At 49.9% G+C, this 25,916-nt stretch overlaps 1 protein-coding gene and 1 pseudogene across 4 annotated transcripts in view; both read right to left on the minus strand.

The window, feature by feature from the left end:
* Positions 1-383: 383 nt before the first annotated feature.
* On the minus strand, positions 384-3,218 carry LOC119624323 (uncharacterized; annotated as a pseudogene).
* SLC6A17 (solute carrier family 6 member 17) overlaps positions 384-25,916 on the minus strand; it is a 51,660-nt gene continuing 26,127 nt past the window's right edge. For all 4 annotated transcript variants that reach the window (XM_037998182.2, XM_007977645.3, XM_007977647.3 and 1 more), the window contains exons 6-12: positions 25,583-25,693; positions 10,392-10,633; positions 9,916-10,108; positions 7,836-8,028; positions 6,843-7,002; positions 4,988-5,150; positions 384-4,502 (exon numbers count right to left, since the gene is read on the minus strand). In XM_037998182.2, coding sequence (XP_037854110.1) covers positions 4,134-4,502; positions 4,988-5,150; positions 6,843-7,002; positions 7,836-8,028; positions 9,916-10,108; positions 10,392-10,633; positions 25,583-25,693 — 1,431 coding nt within the window. In that variant the 3' untranslated portion in view covers positions 384-4,133. The remainder of the gene's footprint in view (positions 4,503-4,987; positions 5,151-6,842; positions 7,003-7,835; positions 8,029-9,915; positions 10,109-10,391; positions 10,634-25,582; positions 25,694-25,916) is intronic.

The following is a 25,916-nucleotide window of genomic DNA, read 5'->3' on the forward strand; positions in this document are numbered from 1 at the left end:
GCCGGATCTCAGCTCACTGCAAGCTCCGCCTCCCGGGTTGACGCCATTCTCCCGCCTCAGCCTCCCGAGTAGCTGGGACTACAGGCGCCCGCCACCTTGCCTGGCTAGTTTTTTGTATTTTTTTTAGTAGAGACGGGGTTTCACCGTGTTAGCCAGGATGAAGTGTATGCGTTATTAATACCTATGACAGTTCCTAGGAAAAGACAGAGATGAACCTGCCCACACTTCCCGCGCTGCTCCTCAGCCACCCAGCACCCACAACCCCCTCAGCAGTCCTGTCCACCCATCCCAGTCCAAGCTTTTCCCCCCAAAGCTTCCCACAGGATCCTTGGCCACCCATCCCTCTCCCTCATTGCAAGAGCAGGTGAGAAAGGCAAGAAGGGTTTGGTAAGAACAGACACTTTATTGCACACCATGGTGGGGGAGAGAGGAAGAGGGGTCTAGGGTGACAATGCCTCATCCCCTCCCCTGGGCTGAGTGGTTTTGACCCAGGGCTCTGACCAGCCATGGGACACAGGGACTTGAATTGTTCTGAACTTATGCCAGAACCCAAAGTGATAGCCTGGTATGTGTGCTTGGGTCTGTACAAAGCAGAGCTTTCTGTGAGAAGGGGCCCTAGGCCTCCTCCCCCAGCCGAAGTCATCAGGCCCCAGTGAAGCAGCAGACCTCACATCTCAGGGCCTATTTGAAGGATACAGGGGTGCTCAGGGAGCCAGGTTCATTCTAACTGGTTCAGTTTCCAGCTCTTTTCACAGAGGGGAGTACTCTGGGGGAGTGGGATGGGGAAGTTGGGGTGAGGAAGGGCAGAAAAGCAGCCCTTCTGCCTGGTAATACTGTAGACCTGTGCAGTGCCTGGGACCATGGCTCCTGGGTCCCAGTCCCATGATCCACACAGGCTGACTCAGAGCAGGGGTTCTCCTGGCACTGGGAAAGCAGTAGCCCCTGCACATGTATTGCTGGAGGGCAGAAGCCGACCTCACTGGCATTCACCGATGTGCCCTACCTGTTCAGCCCCCATCTGGGCCTCGGGCTTCATGCTGCCTCAGTGAGGAGGGCAGAAGGCTCCCTGAGCAAGAAGCTGGTGATGGGGCTGGAGGGTAGGCACAGGTAAGGGATCAGGAGACTGTTGACTCTTTCAGGCACATCCCTGCCCTGGAGTTCCCTCTGCCTTCTGGTGGGCACTGTTTGGACAGCACCAAAGCCAGTGGGGATGGGGACCCTGTGAAAGGACTTGGGGACCTGGTCCTCTCCTGCTCCTCCAGGATTCTGGGGCTGGATCTTAGCTCATCAGGTGACCCCACCTGCCTTTGACTCCAAAGGCATCAGAAGTACAGTGGGGAGGGGGCAGGCGGCCCTTTCCAAACACTATCAGGACTGCATCAAGGGCAAATGCAGCAGTGCTGTGAGATCCCTCTTGGGGTCTCGCCATCTTAAGAATCCTAGTACTTTTCCTCTGGAGAAGAGCTAGCGATTCTACTGGGAACAGCAAGAAGCTGACTGGTAAATACATTTGAGGATTTTTTTTTTTCCCCTAACGCCCTCCTTCCCTGTTTCTGGCAAACCCAGTGGTGTGAAGGCAATGAGTCACCAGCAAGAAACACATGCCTTTCCCCATAGCAGGGGGCTCCCGAGGCACCCCGCCAGCCCTGAGGCTCCTGATAGATAGAGCCGAGAGGAGGAGGAGGAGGCAGGGGGAGGGAGCGTGGTCTTCAGGAAGGTGGTGAACACTGGGAGTCACAGATCAGCACGCTACACACACCCACACTCACGTATGTGCACACCACACACGCACGCACACACACCCTGAGCTCTGGGCCCTACGTCTAACACACAGCGAAGACACAGCAAAAGCTACAGGGAGCACTAGCGCGCCCACACCTAGCAAGCATACAGCCCCAGCTCAGCCCCTCCCGCTGGGGCCTGGCCCAGCCACACGCTACAAAATTAAAAATATATCAAATATACAATGAAAATAGATCTGTACAGCACTGAGGATGAAAATAGTCCACCAGCCACAGTATAATATTGGGTTTGTCATTTAACAGCATTTACACCCACATGTACAGAGTGAATATACAATAGAAACAGAATATATAGAAGAGTATATATAGTAGAGTGTCTCTCCTGGGGCTTTGCTTTTCCTGTTGCTAATTCTGCTTGGGATTTGGCAAGGGGCCAGGTAGGAGGTGTTGTCAGGTGAGGGGGCCTACGGTGGGATGTTGTGCCCCAAAAGCTCATCTATTTGAGAGGTGGGTCTCTCTCTCTCCTCAAACACTCAGGAAAGACAGGTAGGGCAGAGGGAGCTAGAAAGGGGAAGGTGTGGAAGAGGGATGTGTAACGGAGATGGCAGGGTTGGGGGATAGACTGCTCCCAGGCTTGGGGGGACAGTAAGGAACTCGGGGGTGAAGGAGGGCACCCTGATTCTGGTCTGTCCCTCCAGGTCCTAAGAGCAATCTGAGCCACAAGAGTGACTTGGGACCCTTCGTGAGGGTGTCTGGGTTGTGCACTGTGGCCTGTTTCTGCCCTGCCCACCAGAGCTCTCTGAAAGATGGAGCCAGTATTCCCTCCTTTCTCCCTCCTTTCCTTCCTTCCCCCACCCCATCCATCCATCCATCCATCCAACCCCACCCCCCAATCCATCCATCCATCCATCCATCCATCCATCCATCCAACCATCCATCCAACCCCACCCCCCAATCCATCCATCCATCCATCCATCCATCCATCCATCCATCCATCCATCCCTCTGCAGACATTAACTTTTGGGTCAGGTTCCTCCCTGGCTGCACTCTGAGAATAGGTTCTCTTCCAGAGGAGGCCCTGAAGGTAACGGTGGGTGGGGTCGCTGTTGTCAGCTGCAGCCTTCTGCACAGGCTGGCCTTCATTCTGAAGACCAGCCCTTGCCCTTGGCAGCCTCTACTGTCCACAGCACTGCCTGTGACACTGGCCGCTGTGGGCCAGGAAGGCTTGGGAAAGGTTTCCAAGGTGTCTGCATATGATGTGCACACTGGGTGGCTGTGCTTGTGTAATAAGGAGAGTGAGTGGCGGCTCAAAGGGGCAGTGAAATTATCTATCTTTCCCCAGAAGTGAGGCTTCCTGGGGATAAGCCCCTGAGCTCTGGGGACCCCTGTTCCAGGGGAAAAGCTGCCACTAGACAGAACATTGGACCCCAGGTGAGGAGGGCGGGAAGTGTGCTTCACAATTGTGCTCCAAAACATCTAATTTGTGCTGGGAACCAACAATGTGTGCTCTGGAAACCTCTCCTTGCACTGTTTCCTTCTCTCTCCAGGAAAGAGGCAGAGGCCACCACTGTGGGCTGGGGAGGGGTGCTGGGGACAGGGAGACGGCTAGGCCCTAATTGAGGTGGGGAAGATTCTGGTCCCAGTCACTGCACTTCCAGACAAGATGCAGGAGCACACACCACCCACCCCAGGCAGGGCCAAGGACATGGGAAGATTCCACCCAGGAACCAGGTCGGAGGATGTTCCTCACCTTCTGCTACCAAGGTTCATGCTCAAGCCGAGGGCAGCACCCACCTCCGACAACAGAATTTGGGGCTTCTGCCTACGCCCTCCCAAGTCTGAGCCCTGAGCCCTTCTGCCTTCAAGCAGGTAGCCTCTTAGACTAGGAGCAACCCCGTCTGGGCTGGGCAGGATGGTGTCCTGTTCTCATGGCAGAGTGAGCCGAAGTCCACTCTCCTTCCCCGGCCCCAAGGCCCCTCACCACCACCATCTGGCGGCTCAGGGCACCCCAGAGCCCTAAGAACTGCAGGTGGCAAGTTACAGGAAGAGAGGGAGGTGAGTGACTCCTGCAGTGGCCACTTGGAATCTCCCAGGGACTGGGAAGCCGGACTGATGGGTTGTTCCAATTACATGGCTGCAATCTGGCGGAGGCTCTTGTAGGGCTAGACGAGTGGGGTCCTGAATTGGGAAACAGAGCTGCTCCCAGCCTTCTGCTCAGGGCTAGGGAGCAGAGTCTTCTGGGACTGAAGAGGGGAGTGAGGCAGGGCAGACCCTCTCTTCTTGGGCAAAGGGCCTGGCCTGGGCCTGGTGGCCACCTCGAGGAAGAGGCCAGGCCTGGACGAGTGGGCAGGTTGAGTGTGGGGGGAGAGGTGGGCAGGGCTGGGGCAGTGGTCACAGCTCTGACTCAGGGGTGCTGGCCAGGAGGTAGCCGCTCCCATAGCGTCCATTGGGGTTACCACCGGTTTCCAGGGGTGATGTGCTGCCGGGCCCCAGATAGGAACGGTGAGTGGGCATGGGGGAAGGTGCCTCACTGGGCACCTTGCTGAGGATAAAGCGGGTCTCATCGTTCTCCTCCAGGTTGGAGATGTCCTTCATCATGCGGCCCTTCTTGTAGGACACGGAGAGGGTGTTGGAGCCATCAGAGAGCAGGTGGAAGTGCCGCAGGACGAACACCACAGGGATGGGCAGCGTCGCCACGACGATGAGGGTGATCAGGAGCGCCATGGCCCAGTTGGGGAAATACAGGTAGCGCTCGGCCGCCTGCGGGTGGGCTGCCTTAAGGGCTGCTGCCGGCACTGTGACAGCCCTCCCTCCCAAGCCCTCTAAGACTGCTCTCCTGCCCTCACCCATGGCCCTCCACTCCTCTCCCCTCCCACCATCCTGGCCAGGCACAGCCAAGGATGGGGGTTGACAGGGGTTTACCTGGTCACCTTGGTGAAAGGGTCTAGGGTGATTTCTACTATTATAAAATGGACTAATTCCACTCCACAGGCATGGAGAGAGAATATGGGTTAGAAAGACTGGATAAGTGCATTAATCTTTCTAAGCCTCAGTGTCCCCATTTGTGCTACAGGGATGATGCCACCTCTGTCCTTGGGCTGTTGTAGGATTGCGGTTTAGGTGTGAGGCACCTGGCAGGGCCTGGCACATAGCACCTGCCCTAGAAAGGTGTATCCCTATCTGCGGTTGCATTAAAGGCCTGAGAAGATGCAAATGTCCCTGGGGTTTGGGGCCCCAGCCCTCACCTCCTCCTTGATCCAGGCGCTGTAGCCCGGGGGCGTGACCCCCAGCTGGATGACGCTGGCTGTGGTGAGTATAGCCATGCATAGTGGAGACACGAACTTCCACATGTAGAAATAGAAGCGGTAGGGGCGGAAGCCCAGCATCTCCGTCAGCTCCTGCATGAACCTGCCAGGCATAGCAGAGGGTCCAGCAGTTGGCATCCCTCAGTCACACCTCCCTCTTCCCCCTTCACCATCTCCTCCAGAAAGTCTTCGTTTCCCAGTCCCTCCCTCCTGGGCTCTTCTATTCTTCACATTCAGTGCTCATTGTGTGTGGTCTGGCTGGCCCCTGGGAAGGCTCTACTGTCCTCCTATAACCTCCTCTGATTCCGTCACATCACACCCCATCCGGAGATATGATAGGGCCCACCAGACCCACCCTGGGCAGGTGCACATCTGTTTTATGTATAGACAGTTTTTTGTGTGTTCAGGGAGTGCCTAGCCCTTTCACTCTGGCCTGGCTGAAGGCTCCCCCTGCTGGAAAAGTGGTAGAAGTGCACTTCTCTAGAGTCCAAAGGTAGAGAGCTGCCCTGACTCAGAGGTTTCTCACCAAGGGGTGAGCAGAATTCCCACCGCGGGCAGGTTTGTGCTTGAATGGCATACAAAAGAATCATCTTTACCTCAGTAACCCGAACTGAAATATTGCATTACTTTCTATTATATTATGAATGCAAGCAACTACAGTAGTATTAACAATACCCGTGACTGTCGCCAATAGATTAAATTACAGATATTTTCATATTACATCCCAGTTATTGAAGATAGCGTCATTGTTGATTTTCGTCACTACTTCAAAGTTACTATTGTTATTAGATCTATAGCTAGATCTTGTAACAATGCATTACAAATAAAGTGCTCATACATTACTATATCACAGATTTTAAACAATATTTCGCTATTTTTCAATATTATGTTTCTTATATAATCCTACACATTTTATCTTATGTGTTTAAAATAACAGAAGGAGTACAGGGACATCACTAGACTGCCGAAGGAGACACAAAAATCAGCCAGAGTCCCTTGTGGCAGTGTCTTACAGCCCTGGCCCACAGCAGGTGGAAGCAGAGGAGTGTCCTTTCCCCCACTCCCTGTCCCCTCCTGTGCTCTCCTAGGAAGCAGACGGCCCCTGTGAAAGAGCCCCACTGCCAAACCGGGTCCAGGCATCAGGGAGGGTCAGACCGAATGGGTTAGTGGCGGTGGGTCTTGCCAAGGACAAGGACAATGTGGTCATGGTCGACGCTAAGTGAGTCAGAGAGACATAGTTCTAGAACTCCTGGGAACACGTATTTGCCCTAACATGAGGGATGAGGCCAAGAGCTTACAGTAAGTGTACGACTGCCCTAGGCTTAGGCTGTGAGACCCAATCCTTTCTTAGGGCTGAATCCTCTTACTCTGCATGACCCCAAACTTGGGGCCAAAACCACACCTCATCTCATGCCCCTATCTAGGCCCTTACAACTGTGAACAGGCTGCTGAAGTCTACACGTTCTCCGAGGGCAAGGGCCTACTGTAGACCCACTAAGCCCTTCATAAAAACTTAACAGAATTCTGAAGAGTTGGTACCCAGGAAAGGTGCTATGGTAATTTAAGGATGATGCCAGGACCTGCACCTAGGACACCCAGTCCTCAGACTGGCTCTGTTTCTCCCTGGACAAGTGGCCTTAGGCAGCCATGTCCTTGCACTATGCCTCGATTTCCCTAAATGGCTTGTAAGGGCACTTTCAGCTCTGCCATTGTGACTCTATAATCTGCCTCTCCAGGGAGTCATGACAGGACAGACCCCTCCTCCTGTCCCACCTTTCCCCCATGTCCCCCTTACTTCTTGGTTCCATAAATCCAGGCCACAGCGATGTTCTCAAGGATGACGATGAGAGTGAGTGGCAGGGTGGCCGAGTAGTCATCGAACATGGTGACAAAGTAGTTTCCGGAGCGCTGGACGAACAACAGCCCCACGAAGAATGCAAAGACACAGCAGCCCACTACAGAGAGCCGGGAGGCCGGTGTGGGGGCAAAGGTGCAGGGTGGGTGGGGCCCTGAGGGTCTTGGGGCACCCAGGCCCCTCCCATCACATCCCTCCCCCACGCGTGCCTGCAGCCCTCCTGCCAGCAGGCCCAGTCCTGCACGAGGGATCCAGATGCTCAGGTTCTGAGCCCCGCTCTACTAGTCGGGGAGCAACTGAGGAAGGCATTGTGTCTAACTTTCATTCCATGCCTCTGCCCCAGCACAGTGCCTGGCCCGTGGCAGGTGCTCTACTTAATTGCTGTATTTAACTTAAATGATTCATCTGATTGTTCCCAGTCTTTTTCTCCACCTCGGTTTCACCATTTGAGAACAGAAAGATACCTGCTCTCGGGATGCAGGTGAGAGGTATCCCTGTATGGGCCCTAGATCAGCTCAGCAGACCCCGAAGGGAACTGTGGACACAACCCGGGACCAGAGTGAAAAGATGGAATAGGGCGCAAGGCCAGTGAGCGCCCCTGCCCAAGACGACTCAGCGCCCCTGCCCAAGATGACTCAGCACCCCTGCCTGAGATGACTCAGCAGACCCTTGGGGAGAAGGGTAAGTGAACCAACAAAGGGGCCTAGGTGCAGGCCTCCCAGCTCATGTTTGCTCCACATTTCCAAGTAGCTTTCTCTTCCTGGCTTGTGAGTGCTCGTCACTGAGTGGCATAGCCAGGCTCCAGCTGTGTCCCAGTGCGGGGTGGAGACTTCTGGGTGTGGGGTCATGAAGGACCCAGTCAGAAGCCAGAACGGGATTGCTGTCCACAAGGGCAGCCTGCAGAGCCCGGGCATGGGGGCAGGGAGGAGTTACCTGTGAACATCTCCTTGGGCACCTTGAAGGTGTCGATGATGGGCGTGGTGATGCCCGCCATGGTCCCGATCATGCTGCCCAGGCCGAGGTTGATGAGCATCAGGAAGAACATGACGGACCAGAACGGGGAGGCGGGGAAGTGCGTCATGGCCTCAGTGAAGGCGATGAAGGCCAGGCCTGTGCCCTGCACGGACTGAAGGCGGGGTGGAAAGCAGGACCTGTGAGGTCACCCCTCCCTGGGGAGACCACTGCTGCCTTCCCTCTGCCCTTCGAACTTTTGGAATAACTATTCCCTCTTTCACAGGGGTTCCCACCTCCACCTAAATCCTGTTGATTTTGGCCAGTGGGTCTCGAACTTTAGCAGGCACTGGAATCCCCTAGGGGTAGCTCAAAAACACCAACTTGGGAGTTCACCTCTGGGGCCTAGAATCTACAGGTTGTACCAGGAGCTTAGGTGATTCAGATGAAGATGCTCATGTTTAGAAATACACCAGCTCAGGACCCTCCTCCTCTAAGATGTCTTTCCTGATTGCTCCAGCCACACTGGCCGCTCCCAGCTCAGAACTTCGGAACTGCAGATCTTCATGCAGTGGTCTCAGCCTCGGCTCTCAACGGAGGCACACTGGAGCCTTTAAAAACACCGACACCTGGGTTTCACCCCAGGGACAATGACTAGACTGGTCTGGGGTGAAGCTGAGTGTTGGAGTTTTTTTTTTTTTTTTTTAAAGCAAAAACAAAAACAAAAAAAAACCAGGAACTCTAATGGGTAGCCAAGGTAGAGAATCACTGCTTTAATGACTGGGCCATGCTTGTGGCTCAGGTGACACACACTGCCCCCTGTCACTTATACATTGCCCTGTAATATTCAGTGATTATAAGGGAACATTTCTTCCCCACTAAGTGAGTGTATAATTCTTGTCATTTGAATGCTATCGGAGTTGCATTTTATGAAAACACTGCTATAAATTTAGTTTTATTCAGAGAACCAGGCCATGCCCATGAGAACTGGGCAGGGTTTTAGAGAACGTGAAAAGGGGAGGTCCTTTATGCTGCCAGTCACCTGGGGAAGAAACCAGGGCAGGGGACCCGAGATTGGGCTCTCTTGCTCTTGATCCCCAGGGAAGGGGTCAGGGTGCAGGATGCAGCTCCCTCAGCATTAGGACGGTGCCAGTCCAATGGAGCTGACTTTTAACTTGGATCCCAGGGAAAGTACCCTCTTCCCCGGTCCCATGAAGGACGGGGTTGACCCAGGCTGACGGGAGCTGGCTCTGCCCCATGTGAGCCTTGGCTCCAGCCTGGTTCCGAAGACGCTGTGGGTATGTCCCTTTCCTGTTCCCCTTCTAACAGAACAGTCATTTTGAAAGTGTCCAGCTATGTAAGTATAAATAGAAGCAAGGTGTCCTAACTTGGGCCTGAGCATTAAGGAGGAGTCAGCACCCCCCAGTACCACCCTAAAGTCTAAGTATCATCATGGCAGTGAGATTGGAATGGGGACAGGTGGGGGAGGGCTAGAAGCATCAAGGGGTGGTTCTGAGCATGGGCTCTGGACCCAACTAACTGGATTTGAACCCTGCCTCTCTCATTTACTAGTTGTGAGACCTTGATCAAGCCCCCCACCTCATAGGCTACTCATCTGTAAGGTAGGGAACAATATGAATACTCAATTCATAGAACTGCCTTGAGCATCAAAGGAGATAGATAGCAATGGACAAACACTAACTTCAACACTTCTTTGATGCATACCAAGTCAAGGCACTGTTCTGAGTGCATTACCTATGGCAGTGATGGTGCACGAGAAGCCCACTCAGTAAATGGAAACATCGTCCCATACACTTACTGTGACTTCTGAGAGGTGTGTGTCTGCCCTACTCCTTGTCTAGGCTCAAGCCTACCTCTGGGCAGGGACTTTGGCCAATACCTTTCTTCCCTTTCACTCCCTCTGGACACATAGCAGATCCTTGCTTACTAAGTAAACTAATGACTACCTGTCAGCATCCTGAGGCCTGAGCCCAAGCTCCAGCCAGCGACAGCTGCTCTCTGGGTTCCTGCCTGTCCTGGGAAGGGCAGCCTATCCCCGCACCTTGTCCAGCTCGTCCTCCAGAAGGCAGGGGTCAAGGCCCAGGGCTGAGAACTGGTCTTCCTTCACGGTCATGATGACATTGTACATCTCCATGTAGTCCTTCGTGGTCAGGTGGGAGAAGTTGACGTGGGGTGGGATGAGGTCCCGGCTCAGGACATTGGAGTTGAGGTACCCTAGGATTTTCTCAGCATTCCTGCAGCACAAAACCGAGGGAGCCAGGTAAGAAGGAAGGGATGGGCAATGGGTGAGATCCTGGAGGCTCCTCCCAGGCACCCAGGTGGGACCCTCATGGGCCACCGACAGAGGCATTTCTGAGCTTGTCCTTGTGGCCCAGAGCTGGTGGGGACAGAATGCTCCTCTGAGCTCCATTCCTCAGCCTGAGTGGAGGGGACCTCTCTCCCCATGCACACACCCGCCCCTACTCCCAGGTAAGGTAGACAGGGAGAAGGAGGGACAGGAGGAGAGATGCCACCTACTCGACCACACACTTCTCATTCATGATGTTGGCCTTGAAGCCCAGCACAGCAAACACCACGAGGGTGGCCAACACTGACGTGAAGAAGTTGATGAAGGACACCAGGGCGGCATCGAAGTGGCAGTTGTTGTCCTGCTTGTTGTAGCTGGAGAAGGCAATTACACCACCAAAGCCCAGGCCCAAGGCAAAGAAGACCTGGGTGGCTGCCTCCCGCCACACCTGGGGGTCCAGCATCTTGTCCAGCTATGGCAGAGGACCAAGGCAGGAGGAAGAAAAGAGACACAGAGAAGATGGTTTTATTCATGTGCACACCCCCTTTCTCACATGCACACCCCCTTTCTCAGCCTCAACAGGGTTCAGAGGCAGCAGCCCATAGTGGTAAGAAGCTGTGTGCACTTGGGCAATTTCCCTAACTCCTCTGAGCCTCAGTTTCCCCAATACACAGATCACAAGAGTATCAACTTCAGAGGATGACTGTGAAGCCCTGGTAAGACAACATACATGCCGAGTGCTTACACAGTAATTTAACTGCTACCATGGCTTACCATGCAGCCATCATACTAAGGAACATCATCAAGGCCATCACATATGGTCATGTAGTGCACAGCTCTGGAGAGTGCCATTCACTTAGACTATGGTGTGACCGATGCCTCCTAGAGTCCTGCACTGAACAGCTTGCACAGCAGCACAAGGAAACTGAGGATACCAGAATGTCCATGATGCCTTCTCCACCTCAAACTCCTCTACCTCATGGAAGGAAAAATAATAATAAACCACCTGCTTCTCCCTACCACCACCCAAGCGCAAGCACAGAGCCTAGACAATTCCTGGAGAAAGGGCCCCCGCCGAAGCCTCCATCTGCCCTCACACCTGACAGGAGCCTCAACCACAGCAGCATTTGGATGGCATGGAGCAATTTCCAACCCATTTTCCTTTTACTGTTTGTTCCTTGGGGCAGGGACCAAGCCTTGGACCCAGCATGGAGCTTTAGAGTCTCAGACAGATCCAGATCCAAATCCTGACTCCCATGTTTAAATGGCTATGAAGCCTTCAGTAAGTGGCAGTGACTGTGTTATGAGCCTCAGTTTACTCATCTGAAAAAAGGGAGTAGTAATAGAGGCTCTGAGTGAATGTGAGGATCAAATGTATAGCAACAAGTAATGCCTGTACATAGTGGCCTCAATCCTAACAGAATGATGCTGGCCTAGTCAGGACAGGGTGTTTTGTGTTTTGCGGGGGTGCAGGAAGCAAGGATTACTATTCACATTTTTAAAGGGTAAACTGAGACCCCAAAGATGAAATTGCTTGCTCAAGGTAATGGAGCTGGTTAGTTGGGGCAGAGTGGTTACTAAAATACAGATATTCTAGGCCAGGCCCCCACCCCCGACCCCAGCACCAACTCCTGACTCAGTTTGCCTATCACTTATACTCTTTAAAGCATTTTCCCCTGCAACCTGTGCTGCTGAGGTGAACCTAAGTGACCTCAGTCCAGACAGACTAAGGAGGTAAGGAGCCAGTTAGAGAGTTCACTTCCCTGTGGTGACAAGCCCTGTGTGGGTCCTGGCACCCCCCTTCTGAGTACCTGTGGGTAAGTCCACATCTGAACAGTGAGGTGTTGGACTTCAGGGTCCATCTGGACTTTAGCCGTCTTTAATATCACAGCCCTAAATAACATGCAGGACACAGGGCCCACCTGCCGCCATCTCTGAGCACCTGCTGTGGGCCAGGCCTGGTGCCAGGCAATGCAGAGACCATGGGGAACAGAGGCAAGCAGGGTCTCCCAGTTTACACTCTAGTTGGAGAGAGACACATTGGTCAAATGATCCCACGAACAAATGCTAAATTGCAAATGTGACAAGGGCTGTGAAGGCTGGGCACCCAGTGCTCCGAGAGCCCATAAGAAGGGGATTTGGACAAGTTGGGAGGCCAGGCAAGGCTTCCCAGAGGAAGAGGTCCTCAAGCTGACATTTGAAAGCTGATGAAAGCGAGGCCATGAGGGGAGGGTAGAGCATTCGGGAAGAAGCGTAGACAGAGGTCCTGAGATGGGACAGAGGATGGTGTGTAAAAGAGAATGGAAGGTGCCAGGGTGGCTGAAGCAGTGAGGGCGAGGTGGGGGCGGCACAGGTGGGGCTGGGAGAGGAGAGAAGTTAGATCAAAGGCCTGTACAGATCTTGTCTTTACCCTAAGAAAGCATGTAACCCAAGAAGCCACCAGGGGATTTAAAGAAGTGGCAACACAATCATGTGCATTTCCAAAAGAAATAAGTGTATGCAGCAGACCTTCGAGGAAGCAGCTTCTGGGGTCCAGGCTGGAGGGGACAGTGGCTTTGCTAAGGGGCCGGGTGGTGCCAATGGAGAGATCTTCGCAGGACAAACCAAGGAGACCTTCGGGATGGACTGGAGATGGGAGATGCTGGAGAGGGAGAGGCTGAGATGAGGGCCATGTCTCCGGCCTGCATACTTGAGCAGGTGGAGATGGGGACAGTGGGAGAGGAACAGGTTGATGGTGTTGGGCAGGGAGGATCAAGACATTAGTTGTAGAAAGGTTGAGCTGAATGTGTCTTTAAGACATCTAAAATGAAATGCCAAGTGGTCCACTGGACAGATGAACCTGGAGTCAGAGAGAGGCAAGCTGGAGATAGATTTTCTGAGTAGCAGGTGTGCCGGCAGGAGCTGAGGCTGTGGCTATATAGTTACAGAGGGATAAGAAGCAAGAGCCTGCTCCTATCTCCAACACTGAATGCAGGGAAGAGGGAGAGTCTCCTGAAAGGGAGTCAGAGAAGAAGTAGCAGAGGCAAGAAGAAAACCCAGAGCACAGAGGAGGAAGGGTCAGCGCTGCCAGTGACAGACCCTGAGGGAGTCGGCACAGGAGGCTGCAGGGGCTTCCTCAGAGTTGCTCCCTGGTGAGAAGCCAGGGGACATGAAGAAAGGAGAGAGGTAGCGGGGAGGAAATGGAGGCAATGTGGATAAGCAGGTCCTTGGAGAAGCAAGCCTCGGATCAAGAGGAGAAGAACACTATCAGAAGGCGGCTACGAAATCCACAATCCATGAAGGGTTGTGTTTTTGTATGTTTTGATTTCGTTTTTGTTTTTGCTTTCAATGGAGTGTCTTGAAAAGTTGGAGGGTAAGGATGTTGGGCGGGGCGGGGTTGGGGGGAAGCTGTCCTCTATAGGACCACCCTTGGGCTACTCATTTGAGAGAGGAGGGAGGGAGGACAGGATGGGGCAGCTGCAGGCAGGTTTTATGGTCGGTTTCTGTCTCTGTCGTCTGAGGGAGTTTCTTGGCAGCTTCTGTTTTCCCTGTAAAGCAGGAGGCAAAATCATCTGCTAGGGATGAGTATGCCGGAAGGAAGGTCAGAGGGTGTGGAGGATTGGAAGGGTTTAAAATAGCCACAGCAGAGCATGCGAGAGCCAGGTGACCAGAGAAACAGGGCAGGGCTGTCCTGTACTGCTGGGGGCCCACCCCCTTGCATAGGCGGATGTCTGGTTTTTAAAGTAAGATGAAATGTTACCTTCTTTACAAAAGTAATACAGGCCCACGGTTCCTTATCTAAAAGCCCTGGGAGCTGACTGGTTTTGGAATGCAAGCTTTTGTTTCTAATTTAATTTTAGAGAGGTAATGCGATGCGTATGCTACGTAATTACATAACACCCCCGGGGGGGTCTGGGGCAGCACCCTGTCATCAAACACATTAGTATTTCTGCAGCAAAATATGAATATTCACACCAAATGAATCCATAAAGACTATAAATAGCCTCACATCTGTGCAGGTCACTTTGCTTCCAAGTGAGTTCTGGAGGATCAAAACCAAACCAAACCAACTTTTGTTTTTCAGGGCTCTTTGGACTTTGGTATTGTGGATAAGGAAATGGGGGCCTGCACTGTGCCTAGTAGAAATTTAGAGAATAGAAAAGGAGAAGAAAATAATCATAGTTCCACTGGGAAAGGACTTGTGTTAATTCCCATCTCTTGGGTGAGTTTTTGAAAAATATTTTTTCAAGCATGCTCCAGAAATGGGCATAAGGGTGACTTATGCCTGGAAGACATGCTGGCTGGCCTTCTCTGGTATTCACAAATGTCAATCACAGCAGCCCTATGGCAATCTGCTGGAGCCTGGGTGCTTCTCCTAGGCTAGAAACCAGGACCTCATGGCTCTGAGCAGTTTGGTGAGCTCTAACTAGGAAGAATTATGAAATTTTCTAAGAGAAGGTATGTTGAGATGATTAAATCAAGTTTAGCCGAAAGCTGCCTCCTTACATATTTTAAGTTTGGCCTAAAGGTTTCTCTGTACATCATAAACTATAACAAGTAGAGGTGTAAACAGACTGTAGCCTACTCTTGTGCCAATCACTGAGTTCTGGCCAATCAAATGTGGCCAACTGTTCGAACCGACTTCAAATAAGGCAAACGCTGAGCTGTGACCAATCCAGCTGTTTCTGTACCTCATTTCCGTTTTCCATAAGTCACTTTCCTTTTTCTGTCCTTAAGTCTTCTTCCATCACATGACTGCACTGGAGTTTCTGAGCCTACTCTCGCTCAGAAGGCTGCCGATTCACGAATCGTTCATTGTTCAATTAAACTTTTAAATTTAATCCAGCTGAAGTGTGTGTGTGTGTGTTTTAACAAGATGAACACAGCTCTAGTCACGTCGCTTGCATGCTGAAAAATCTTTGATGGTTCCCCACTGTCTTCTAGAAAATCTTTTTCCATTCCTTTATATTCTGAACATTCTAAATGCAGGTAACTTACTCCTCTTCAAAAGCACCATGGTCTTTCACACTTCTGGCCTTGCCTAGGCTGTAATTGTTTCCTGAAATTCCTTTCCTCCTACTCAGTTTCTGGTAAACTCCTACATATTTCTCAAAACGCAGCATGATTATCATCTCTTCTTTAAAGCTTTTCCTGATTGCCTCTGGTCCTTGAGCTCACAGCTCTTGTCAATACCCGCATCACAGTTTTATGTGTCTAATCTTCCTTTCAACACTTTGTGCTTAGGGGTGGTGCCCATCTTCTCTCCTGTTTGTATGAATAGTGCCTGGCACGTGGCAGAGAAGGAAAGACTCAGGAGCACGAGAGAGAGAGACTGGACAAAAGCTGACCTTTTTCTATGAGTTGTGAGCTGAGCAGGAGGGACCAGACAAGGGGCTGCAAAGTCGTACCAGCATTTTGGGCTAAGACGCTGTTTTCTAGAACAAGAGGATGATCTTAGGACTTCAAACTTCTACTTTCTAAAACACGGCTATTTTAACACTGGCTTCATTTTATTATCCTTTCCTCTTCTCTTTCTTTCTTTCTTTTTTCTGTTTTTTTTTTTTTTTTTTTTTTTTTTTTTTTTTTTGGTAATTATTTCCTTTTTCATCTACGTCAATCATTTTTACAAAAAGGTCCAGACTACCTGTGAAACTCAAATTCATACCATCATTAGGATTTCCATCACTCCCTAAACCTATAAGGTTTAGGATAAATGAAGATGTGAATCAATTCCTCAGCCTAGTCACAGTTCAGGGCCAAATTTCATAAATGGAGGCAGCCACTCCTGGGAGGATACCACAGTGCCAAACTGCAGATCACAGCCGGCCCTATATAGCTTGGAGAATTCTTGGAGGATGGAATATTCAACAACTTTGGATAGAACAAAAATTTGTTTGTTTGTTAAGACTGCTCTTTTTCCACTAAAAAATTATGGAATATTTATTATAAAATGTACAAAAGTAGAGAAGGTAGTGTAATGAATACCCATCACCCACATACGCATCACCCAGCAAACTGATGTAACCAAATCTGACATTGATAGGGCCCAGGAAAGCATCTGAGGGTGAACTTGACCTTTGAGGAGAAAAGTGCCTGGTACAGGTGGTCCTCCCTTCCAGCCTGCAGCTTGGAGGGGTACTCTTGCTGATGGAGATGACCGCAGATGCCCAGCGCTAATCTGGGGGTAAATTGAGCCTGGCACCTTCAGTACATAATGAATTTAAGGGGCTCTTTCCAGGATTCCTGGGGTGATGGTGCATGATCTCTAACAAGCAACAACAGAGGATGAACCCTTGGCCAGACTCAGAAAACCCCGCCCCCCTTCCAGGCATCAGGATGTGACTGCAAGAGGAGGATGGGCAATGGGCTTTTCCCTCAGAAAACAGGGCTCACCCCCTCCTCGGGGTGTCTGCTCTAAAACAGGAACAGCTTCCTGCCATTTCTTCAGCACGATGGCTGAACTACTTCCTCACACAGGGAAACAAAGTGTATCAAGGCGTTTGACTCACGGGCATGATGATGCTTTTGAATCCACAAGCAGCTGCTGAGCCCTAGCCTGAGCGCATGTGTGACAGGAGCACACGCCCTTGCTTCTCAGCACTGCTGTGCACCTGCTGGTGTGGAGCCAGCCAGGGCCACGAGGCACCAGATGGCACTGGAGCACCAGGCTCCTGCTGCCCAAGAACAGTGTCACCTTCATAAGGGACGAGGATAATAATAGCTAACATTTCCCACATGCTCTCCACTTGCCAGGAGCAGTCCTAAGCACTTTCCCGACAACCCTGTTGGGGAGGTGCCACTGTCCACCCCATCTTGCCATTGAGGAAACAAAGGCCCTGAGGGCAAAGGAACTTGCCCAACAACTGCTGAGTGATGAGCTAGAGTCTGAACCAGATTGTCTGGCTCCAGAGCCCATGCTCTGGTCATGAGGCTGGGCCTCCTTCATCATCCTGCTGAGAAGCCCTCTCTCTAACTGTGAGAGTCAAGAAGCTCCACCCCTAACCTCCACCCCTGGGCCTTTAGAACTTGCAGAGATCCCACTTCTCTTCTCTAGGAGTTGATGCACACCCCAGATCCCTTGGTCTCCTTTTCCTCATCCCTGTATCCTGTAACACCTGGTTCTTCTCCTCCAGATGTACCCATGATGTCAGTTTCCTGTGTACCCCCCTGTGATATTTTATGCATATACCAGCAGTATACACTCATACATACATTACATGCACATATACATACACACACATGAATATCTGTGGGTGTGTTCCTCTTTTTCCCTGCTGTCCACACCAGAGTTGTCATGGAGCTCTCCACACTCCTGGGGCCACTGTCCTTGCTCCTAGCCTCGGCACTTCCTCAACATGCTAAGTTGGGAACCCACAGAGTCCCAGAGCTCCTGGCACACTGCCCCTTCTGCTCTTGTCCACTCACAGCCTCCTCCCTACAGTTATCCACCCTTTCTGTGCTTCAGTTTTCCCATCTGCACAGTGGTGATGAGATCACCGACCTCTCCAGGGTTGTTAGGAGGTTTAAATGGGTTAATATGTGCAAAATGCACACAAAAGTGCCTGGCACAGAGTAAGCACCATCCATTGTAAAACACAGGCTTGTGGGCCGCGTGCAGTGGCTCACACCTGTAATCCCAGCACTTTGGGAGGCCGAGGCGGGCGGATCACAAGGTCATGAGATTGAGAACATCCTGGCTAACACGGTGAAACCCCTACTAAAAATACAGAAAATTAGCCAGGCATTGTGGCACGCGCCTGTAGTCCCAGCTACTCGGGAGGTTGAGGCAGGAGAATCATTTGAACCCGGCAGGCAGAGGTTGCAGTGAGCCTAGATCGCGCCACTGCACACTCCAGCCTGGGGAACAGAGCAAGACTCCACCTAAAAACAAAAACAACAACAAAAAAACAGGCTTGTATAATTACCTCACTGATTGTTGGAAACAGCGTGCTTTCAGAGATGTTCAAATGTGAAAAACTGTCCTTCTTGGAGTTGCAGAAGTGTTGGTGATCTCCATGCTGGAGAGTCCACTGCACACTCCTGACCCCTAGCCGCCAGGGGGCCCTTTGTGCTGCCTCTGCCCACACATTTCCCCCATCTCTTACACAGTTACTTCACACTCACTCCTCCTTAGCCCTCCAAGTCCTCCTCCTCCCTTCCTGCTCTCAAATGATCACCTTGTCTCCTACCTCACGGCGAAAAGATGACACAATCGGCAGAAAGCTCCTCCCCACACCATCTTACCTGCCAGCGTCCATGCGCCATGGCCCGGCCTTTCCCTCCTGCTACTATGGGGACTATGTGTGGTCCTAGCTGAGACCAACTCCTCCAGCTGAGCACTGCAGTCTCTCCCTCCTGCTTATTTCTCCTCTCCTATAACATAAACTTCCTCCTCTTTTTTGAATTTTTTAAGTGCACAATTCAATCATTTTTAGCATATCACACTGTTGTGTAACTTTTACCACACTCAATTTCTAAAACCTCTTCATCACCCCCGAAAGAAAACTCAAACACGTAGAGTCATTCCGCATGCCTCCCCCAGCCTCCCCACAAGCCCAGTACTAACAACTAATCCACCTTCTTTCTCTACGGATTCACCTATTCTGGACATTTCATATCATTGGAATCATACCATGTGTGGTCTTTTGTGTTTGGCTTCTTTCATTTAGCTTAAAGTTTTCAGGAGTTGCATGTTGCAATGTGTATCACTGCCTCATTCCTTTTTATGGCTGGATAATATCCCATTGTATGCATATACCACATTTTAAAAATTTATTCATCAGTTGACGGACATTGGGTTGTTTCTACGTTTTGACTATAATGCACAATGCTGCTATGAACATTTGTGTACAAGTTTTTGTGTGAACATGCTTTCAGTTCTCTTGGATACGTGCCTAGGAGTGGAATTGCTGGGTCATATGCTAACCCTGTTTAACCTTTTGAGGAACGGCCAGGCTTTGTTTTCCAAAGCCATTATACCATTTCATATTCCCACCAGTGGTGTATGACGGATTATTTTTATCATATAAATTGTGAAATAACACCCTTGACCCCATGGCCCTCTCCAGTTACCATCCCATTTCTCATTTCTCTGCTCCTCTAAAGCAAAACTCCTGAGAATAACTGGTATCTATTACTTGTCTCCAATTCCCCACCTCCCATTTTCCCTTCAATTCCCCACCTCCCATTTTCCCTTCAACCCATTATTATTAGATTTGTCGTCAGCACTACTCCACCAAAGTAGCTCTTGTTGAGGTCATCAGTGACCCCTCTGTTGCCAAGTGCCTTGGTCAATTCTCAGACCTCATCGCCTGACCTCTCAGCAGCTTTGGACACGGCTGATAGCTCCCTCTTTCTTAAAACATTTTCTTCACTCTGCGTCTAGAATGTCTGTTTGTCTGTCAGCCTGCCTGTCTCTCACTCTGCTCCTATTCTTCGACCCCCCCACCAACCCCCCCACAGCTATCCCTCCCTCAACCTCTAAACACCAGGGCCCCAGTGCTCAGCTCTCTTCTCTGTCTTTGTTCATTCTCTAGGTGTTTGGAAACCAATCTATGGCTTTAAATTCTCTCTGTTATCCCAGACTCCCAAATGTAGACCTCCACACCTGACCTCTAGATCCATACATCCAACTGCCTCCTCAGCATCTCCATGTGGAGATCTGTTAGATATTTTAAGCCTGCCCTGTCCGAAAGAGTACTCTTGATGTTCCCCACCGAATCCGTTCCCTCCACTGTCTTCCCCATCTCCATAAATGTGAATTCCATCCTTCCAACTGCTCACATAAAGGGCCACAGTCATCCTTGACTCCTCTCTTCCTCTTACACCTCACAACAAATCCAACAGCAAATCCTGTTGACTCTGCTTCTGAAACGTATCTTTCATTAAACCAACTCTCATCACTCCCATTGCCATCACCTGGGCTCACACCCCAGTCATCTCTCACCTAGAGGACCTCCTAGCATGTCTCCCTGTCCTGTCCTTATTCCCTCAGATTTTCTACAGAAGCCATTTAAGAGGCTTAGAATGATCATCCTAAGACAGAAGCCAGATCATGCTGCTCCTCTGCTCAGAACTCTCAATGGCTCCCTTTTCACCAGAGTAAATGTCAAACTTCTTACCTTAACCACAGCACCCTCATGATCTGGCTGTACATTACCACTGACCATATGTCCTCTTTCCCCTCCTGTTCAAGCCACACTGGCCTCCTTGAATATGCCAGCCACAGCCAGTCTCAAGCCCTTTTCACTCATTGTTCTCTCTGTTCGGGATGGAATGCATTACTTCCAAATATCCACATAGCCTGCTCCCTGACCTCCTTCAGGTCTTCATTCATACGTTACTGCTCAGCGAGGCGTTCCTTGACCGTACTGTCCATAAGTGCAACTCTTCTCCCCGAATGCCCTAAATCTTCTTTCTCTGCTTTATTTTTCCCCTTGGCATCAACAGTTAATGACAATTCTTTATCTTATATTATCTGACAACATCTGTCTCCCTCCACCAGAACGTAAGCTCCATGAGGACCAGGAAGTCTGTCTGCTTTCTTCACTGCTGGATCCTAGGACTCAGAACAGTGCATGTAACAGGCGTTCAATAAACCATTGTTGAATGAATAAGTGAATGATGGTCATTTGGGTTGTTTTCAATCTTTTTCCACTAAAATAAATGTTGTAATGAGCAATGTTGGTCATTACATTACATTGTATACTGATCATTTTGCTTATGTATAAGTACATCTGTAGGACAAATATGTAGAAGTTAAATTGGGCTGAAAGACATGAACAGTTGTAATTTTGATAAACATTCTCTGAACATTTTGATGGTTAAAAATCCTACCATAGTCTACCACTTTATATTGAACAAATCACATAATTAATTTAATTGCATGGTACCCCATGCTGACCTGGGTTTTTACCTACACGGAAAGAAAGTAATCAGGAGAAAAGCTGCCCAAGGAATTCAAGAAGTTCATTAGCTGTCACCACGAGTTACTGTCCTATCAATGATGCTAGTGGGTCATCATGGCAGCCTGGCCACATTGCATTCATCATACCCAGTAACTGCTTGAAGACATGTACTGCAAAGTCCAAATCTGATAGCCTGAATAATTTCCGATGTTGGAAGGCTCTATGGAAGGGAAGACCTTCCAGGTCATTGAGCATAATCTATGGAGAGCCAATGCTTCTCCCACAGGGATTCTGAGATGCCCTGGCCAAAAACTCTTGGACTCTGCCAGAGGTATCAGACAGCATGACCCTTGGGGATGTCATTTACATTATAGTCTATATGAATGAAGCAGTGCACAGTATGGGTAGCTAGGGCATTGACCTGGTACTTTATAGCACCATTCTAAGGCAAGAACTTGAAATGGCTCCTAAGACCCCTCATATTTCCCCAGTTCTGTGCTGAAACAGTCACAGCTCTGCAACAGTAGTTTGCCACATATAGACTGTCAGGCATTTGTTTCTGAGAGTTGGCCCATCCTTCTGCAGATGACTTGGAGGGATTTGTAAATAGGAACCTCACCCCAGCCATCACCATTGGCCTCACTTGCTTGACTCCCTGAGGGGGCTTGGATGGAGCCCCCCAGAGCTTCCTTCTCAGCCAGTTCAGCTCAACCATGGGGTGTGAGATGGGGAAAGGCAGATTAGCAGTAGTGTGCTGGGGTTTTTGTTCCTGCAAAACCTCTCCTGCCCATCTCCCAAAATGTGGGTTTGTTTTTAGCCATTTCCAGGAATATAAGGAGGAACGGTTTTAGATGAAATTGTAAGGTAGGGGACATTTTTATTTAACCCTCCACTCTTGCCACCTGGCTCTCAGCCACCAATTTTCATGAACCCAGTTTATCAGCTGGAGAGCATGGGATGTGGAGTCTGCGGACATGAGTTCAGGTTTTCCCCTGCTTCTTGCCGGCTGTGTAGCTTCAGGAGAGTCACTTTATTTTTATGTTGATTTTTAATGAATTAATTACTTTTTGGAGATGGGGTTTCACTACTGTTACTCAGGCTGGTATCTAACTCTTAGATTCAAGGGATCCTTCCACCTCAGCCTCCCAAGTAGCTGAAATTACAGGCACACACCACTGCACCTGGCTCCTGGATTTGATTTTTTAAAGTCTCATGAAGACCCTGGCCTCTGCAAATGCCAAAGTGGATTCACATGGTTTCCTGAACATCCAGGAAACCGTTTTAGAAAGAAGCACCCCAAGGTCAGATGCAGTGGCTCACGCCTGTAATCCCAGCACTTAGGGAGGCCAAGGCGGGCAGATCACCTGAGGTCAGGAGTTCGAGACCAGCCTGACCAACATGGAGAAACCCTATCTCTACTAAAAATACAAAATTACTCGGGTGTGGTGGTGCATGACTGTAATCCCAGCTACTCGGGAGGCTGAGGCAGGAGAATAGCTTGAACCTGGGAGGCGGATGTTGCGGTGAGCTGAGATCGCACCATTGCACTCCAGACTAGGCAACGAGACCAAAACTCCGCCTCAAAAAAGAAAGGAAAGGAAATGGAAGGGGAGGGGAGGGGAAGGGAGGGACAGGAGAGGAAAGGAGAGGAGAGGGGAGGGGAGGGGAGGGGAGGGGAGGGGAGGGGAGGGGAGGGGAGAGGAGAGGGGAGGGGAGGGGAGGGGAGGGGAGGGGAGGGGAGGGGAGAGGAGAGGAGAGGAGAGTAGAGGGAAAAGAAAGTATACATAAACCATTTTGCACCCATCTAATTGGCAAAAATTGAAGACTGCCAAATGTGGAACAACTGGGATTTTCATGTACAACTTGTGGGAGTGTTAGCAGATACAACCATTTGGGAGTGCAATTTAGTCAACATCGAATAAGACTGAAGATGTACATACCCTTTGAGACAGCAATTCCACTCCTAAACATAGATACCCTAGAGAAACATGTATGCATGAAGACCTGCGTAGTGTTTATTGTAACATTATTAGCAATGGTGAAAACTGGAAACAACTTAAATGATCATTAACTAGAGAATGAATAAACAAATTTCAGTTTAGTCCTACAGCAAAATACTATGCATCCATGAAAACTGATGCACTAGAGCTATACACCAAAATTGGTAAATCTTAAAAAATCATGTGAAGCAAAAATAAAAGCAAGTTGCAGATACATATAATATGATGCCATTTATGTAAAGGTTAAAAGTATGCAGAAATGCTAAACATTGTTTATGGATACATATATATGTATAACAAATTCAAATTTCAAAGAATGTATGATCAAGATAAATCCCAAATTCAGGATAGTGGCTGCTATAATCTGAATGTTAGTATCCCTTCAAAATTCCCATGACAGAACCTAATACTCAGTGTGATAGTATTAAGAGGTGGGGGTCTTTGGGAGGTGATTAGGTCATGACAGTGGAGCCCTGACGGGATTAGTGCTCCTATAAAAAGAGGCTCAAGTGAGTTCCCCTGAACCTCTGCCATGTGAGGATGCAGTGAGAAAGCACCATCTTTGAAGCAGAGTCCTCACTAGATACTGAAGCTGGGTGCCTTGATCTTGGACTTCCCAATCTCCAGGACTGTGAGCAATAAATTTCAATGGTTTATAAATTATCCAGTCTAAAGAATTTTTGTTGTAGCAGCAGGAATGGAATAAGACAGTTGCTATCTTTGGACAGGGAAGGGAATGGGATCAGGGAGGGCTATGCTGGCACTTTAATGGCATCTGTAATATTTTATTTCCTAAGAACTTTTATTATATTATTAGATATGTGTTTATACGCCTGAGATATTTCATAATTAAAGAGATAATTTAAAGTGTGTCTGAATCCAGTGGGGAGCAGTATTGTGTGTGTTGAGACCAGCAGCTGCTCCTATGAATCTGTTCTTCTTGCTCCTAGAGTTACATACAGGTGGCTCTTAACACCATTGAGGAGCCCATCTGGAGACCTTTGTGAAGTTCCACACTTAAGGAACAACACCAGAGCATATAATTTCCTCCTAAAGTTTAGTAAAGTAGAACTGGAAAACTGAAGTGAACATTTTAGACTGATCATGGTTCTAGAGATACAGTTGTAATTTGTTACAAACAGTTGGCTTTCTTTTCATGGCTATTTTCTCCCAAAGAAACCAGGTTATTTTTTTTTTCTTTGTCACATATCATGTGTTTACAACAACCCTACGGCCAGCCACATGGCTCAGGATTCACATTCATGCCTCAGGAGATTCATTAAGTGCTTCACAAAGTGGATCTTTGAAGTTGGTCATGCGTAAACCTCAGATAATATATCCAAGAACACTGAGGGACCATTTAGGCACTGTCTGGTGACTATGGAGTGGCATGTGCCCTAACCAGTGCTACACCCGAAACATCAGGAGCCTACGGGGATTTCCAGCCCTACAGATCTAGGTTCTTCTTCCTGTGTCATCCTGCACAAACTGTTTGTGTAAAGGGGTGTGTGTGTGTACACACATGTGCAAGGTGGCACCAATGAACACTGAAGCCTTCAAGCTGGCCTGGCTGAGCTCTGACCCTGTGCCCATGGGCTATAATCTCACCAGGTCCCTGCTGGTTGCTACTGATCAGCTGGCATTTAGAGATGGACTCTCAGCCTGACCAGCTGGGGTTGCCGGTGTACATGGCTTGGGGCAACTTGAAGGGAATGCCCATCTGCATTTGAAAATCTTTTATTCGTCTATGGACTGAGGCATGCCAGTTGTGCCCAGTGGTCTGAAGGGTCATAGACAGGCAAGGCCATGGGTGGAGACAGACCATCTTTAGGAACCTACATATACATCTTCAGGATGCCCGTGCCTCTGCTGCACCCTTCGTGAAATGTGAACAGTGATCCTGCTCATCTTGCTCCCTGGGCTACTGAGAGAATTAAGAGGAAGTGTGAATGGTTTTGCTAAGGTTAAAATCATCACTCATGTAGTCTATTATCTTTAATAAAATAGCAACTTCTTTCCTTTGATTTGGATACAAGGTGAGATTCCCAGGAGCTTTCTTCTCTTAGGCATCTTCTTGGTTCCTGCTGCCACACAATGAAAGTCTCCATGAATGAATGAATGAATGAATGTATGAATGAATGAAGCTCCCTGCTTTCATGCCCTAGCCAAACCTGACTTCCCACTGTTGCCTCAAGCATGTCCAGTGTTTTTCCACACCCCTGCTCATGCAGTTCCCTTTGATTATAATGTCCTTTGGCAGTTCACTGCAATCCTACCTGTTCCCTAAGGCTCTTTCAGTTGTTACCACCTCTCTGAAGCTTTTCTAATTTCACCCAAATCGATGACATGCCTCTCTTTGGAACCTTGAGGGCAGGGCCCATGCCCCCTTCCCTGTGCATCTCTCCAGGGCCTGGCACAATACCCAACATATAGCAGGTATTTGGAGTGCATTAAATTCCACGAAATTGCATGAAGCTGACCAGGCCCAGTAGACCTGTTGCTGTTCCCTGGCATGTGGGAGCCCCAAACCCTTACCTTGGGAGTGAACATGTGTAGGATGCCATCAACTGCCCCTCGCAGCAACAACCCCCGGACCAGGAAGCAGGCCAGCACCACATAGGGGAAGAGGGAGCTGAAATACATCACCTGCAGAGAGCATAGGCACCCCCCATCAGGCAGAGCCCTTCCTGCAGCTGGTACCCCCCATCCCTGCTCACATCTGGGGCACATGAGCTGCCCCTGATGGCAGCAGAAAGCAGAGCCCTGGAACCCCTGGGCATAGGGCCAAGCCTGCCACACATCTGGCAGGGAGCCAAGGCAGAAGCAGGAACAGGACAAGCTGGAGTCTGCATGGCTGCTGTGCCTGGGG

This window comes from Chlorocebus sabaeus, chromosome 20 (assembly GCF_047675955.1).
Source record: "Chlorocebus sabaeus isolate Y175 chromosome 20, mChlSab1.0.hap1, whole genome shotgun sequence".
NCBI classification, from domain to species: Eukaryota; Metazoa; Chordata; class Mammalia; order Primates; family Cercopithecidae; genus Chlorocebus; species Chlorocebus sabaeus.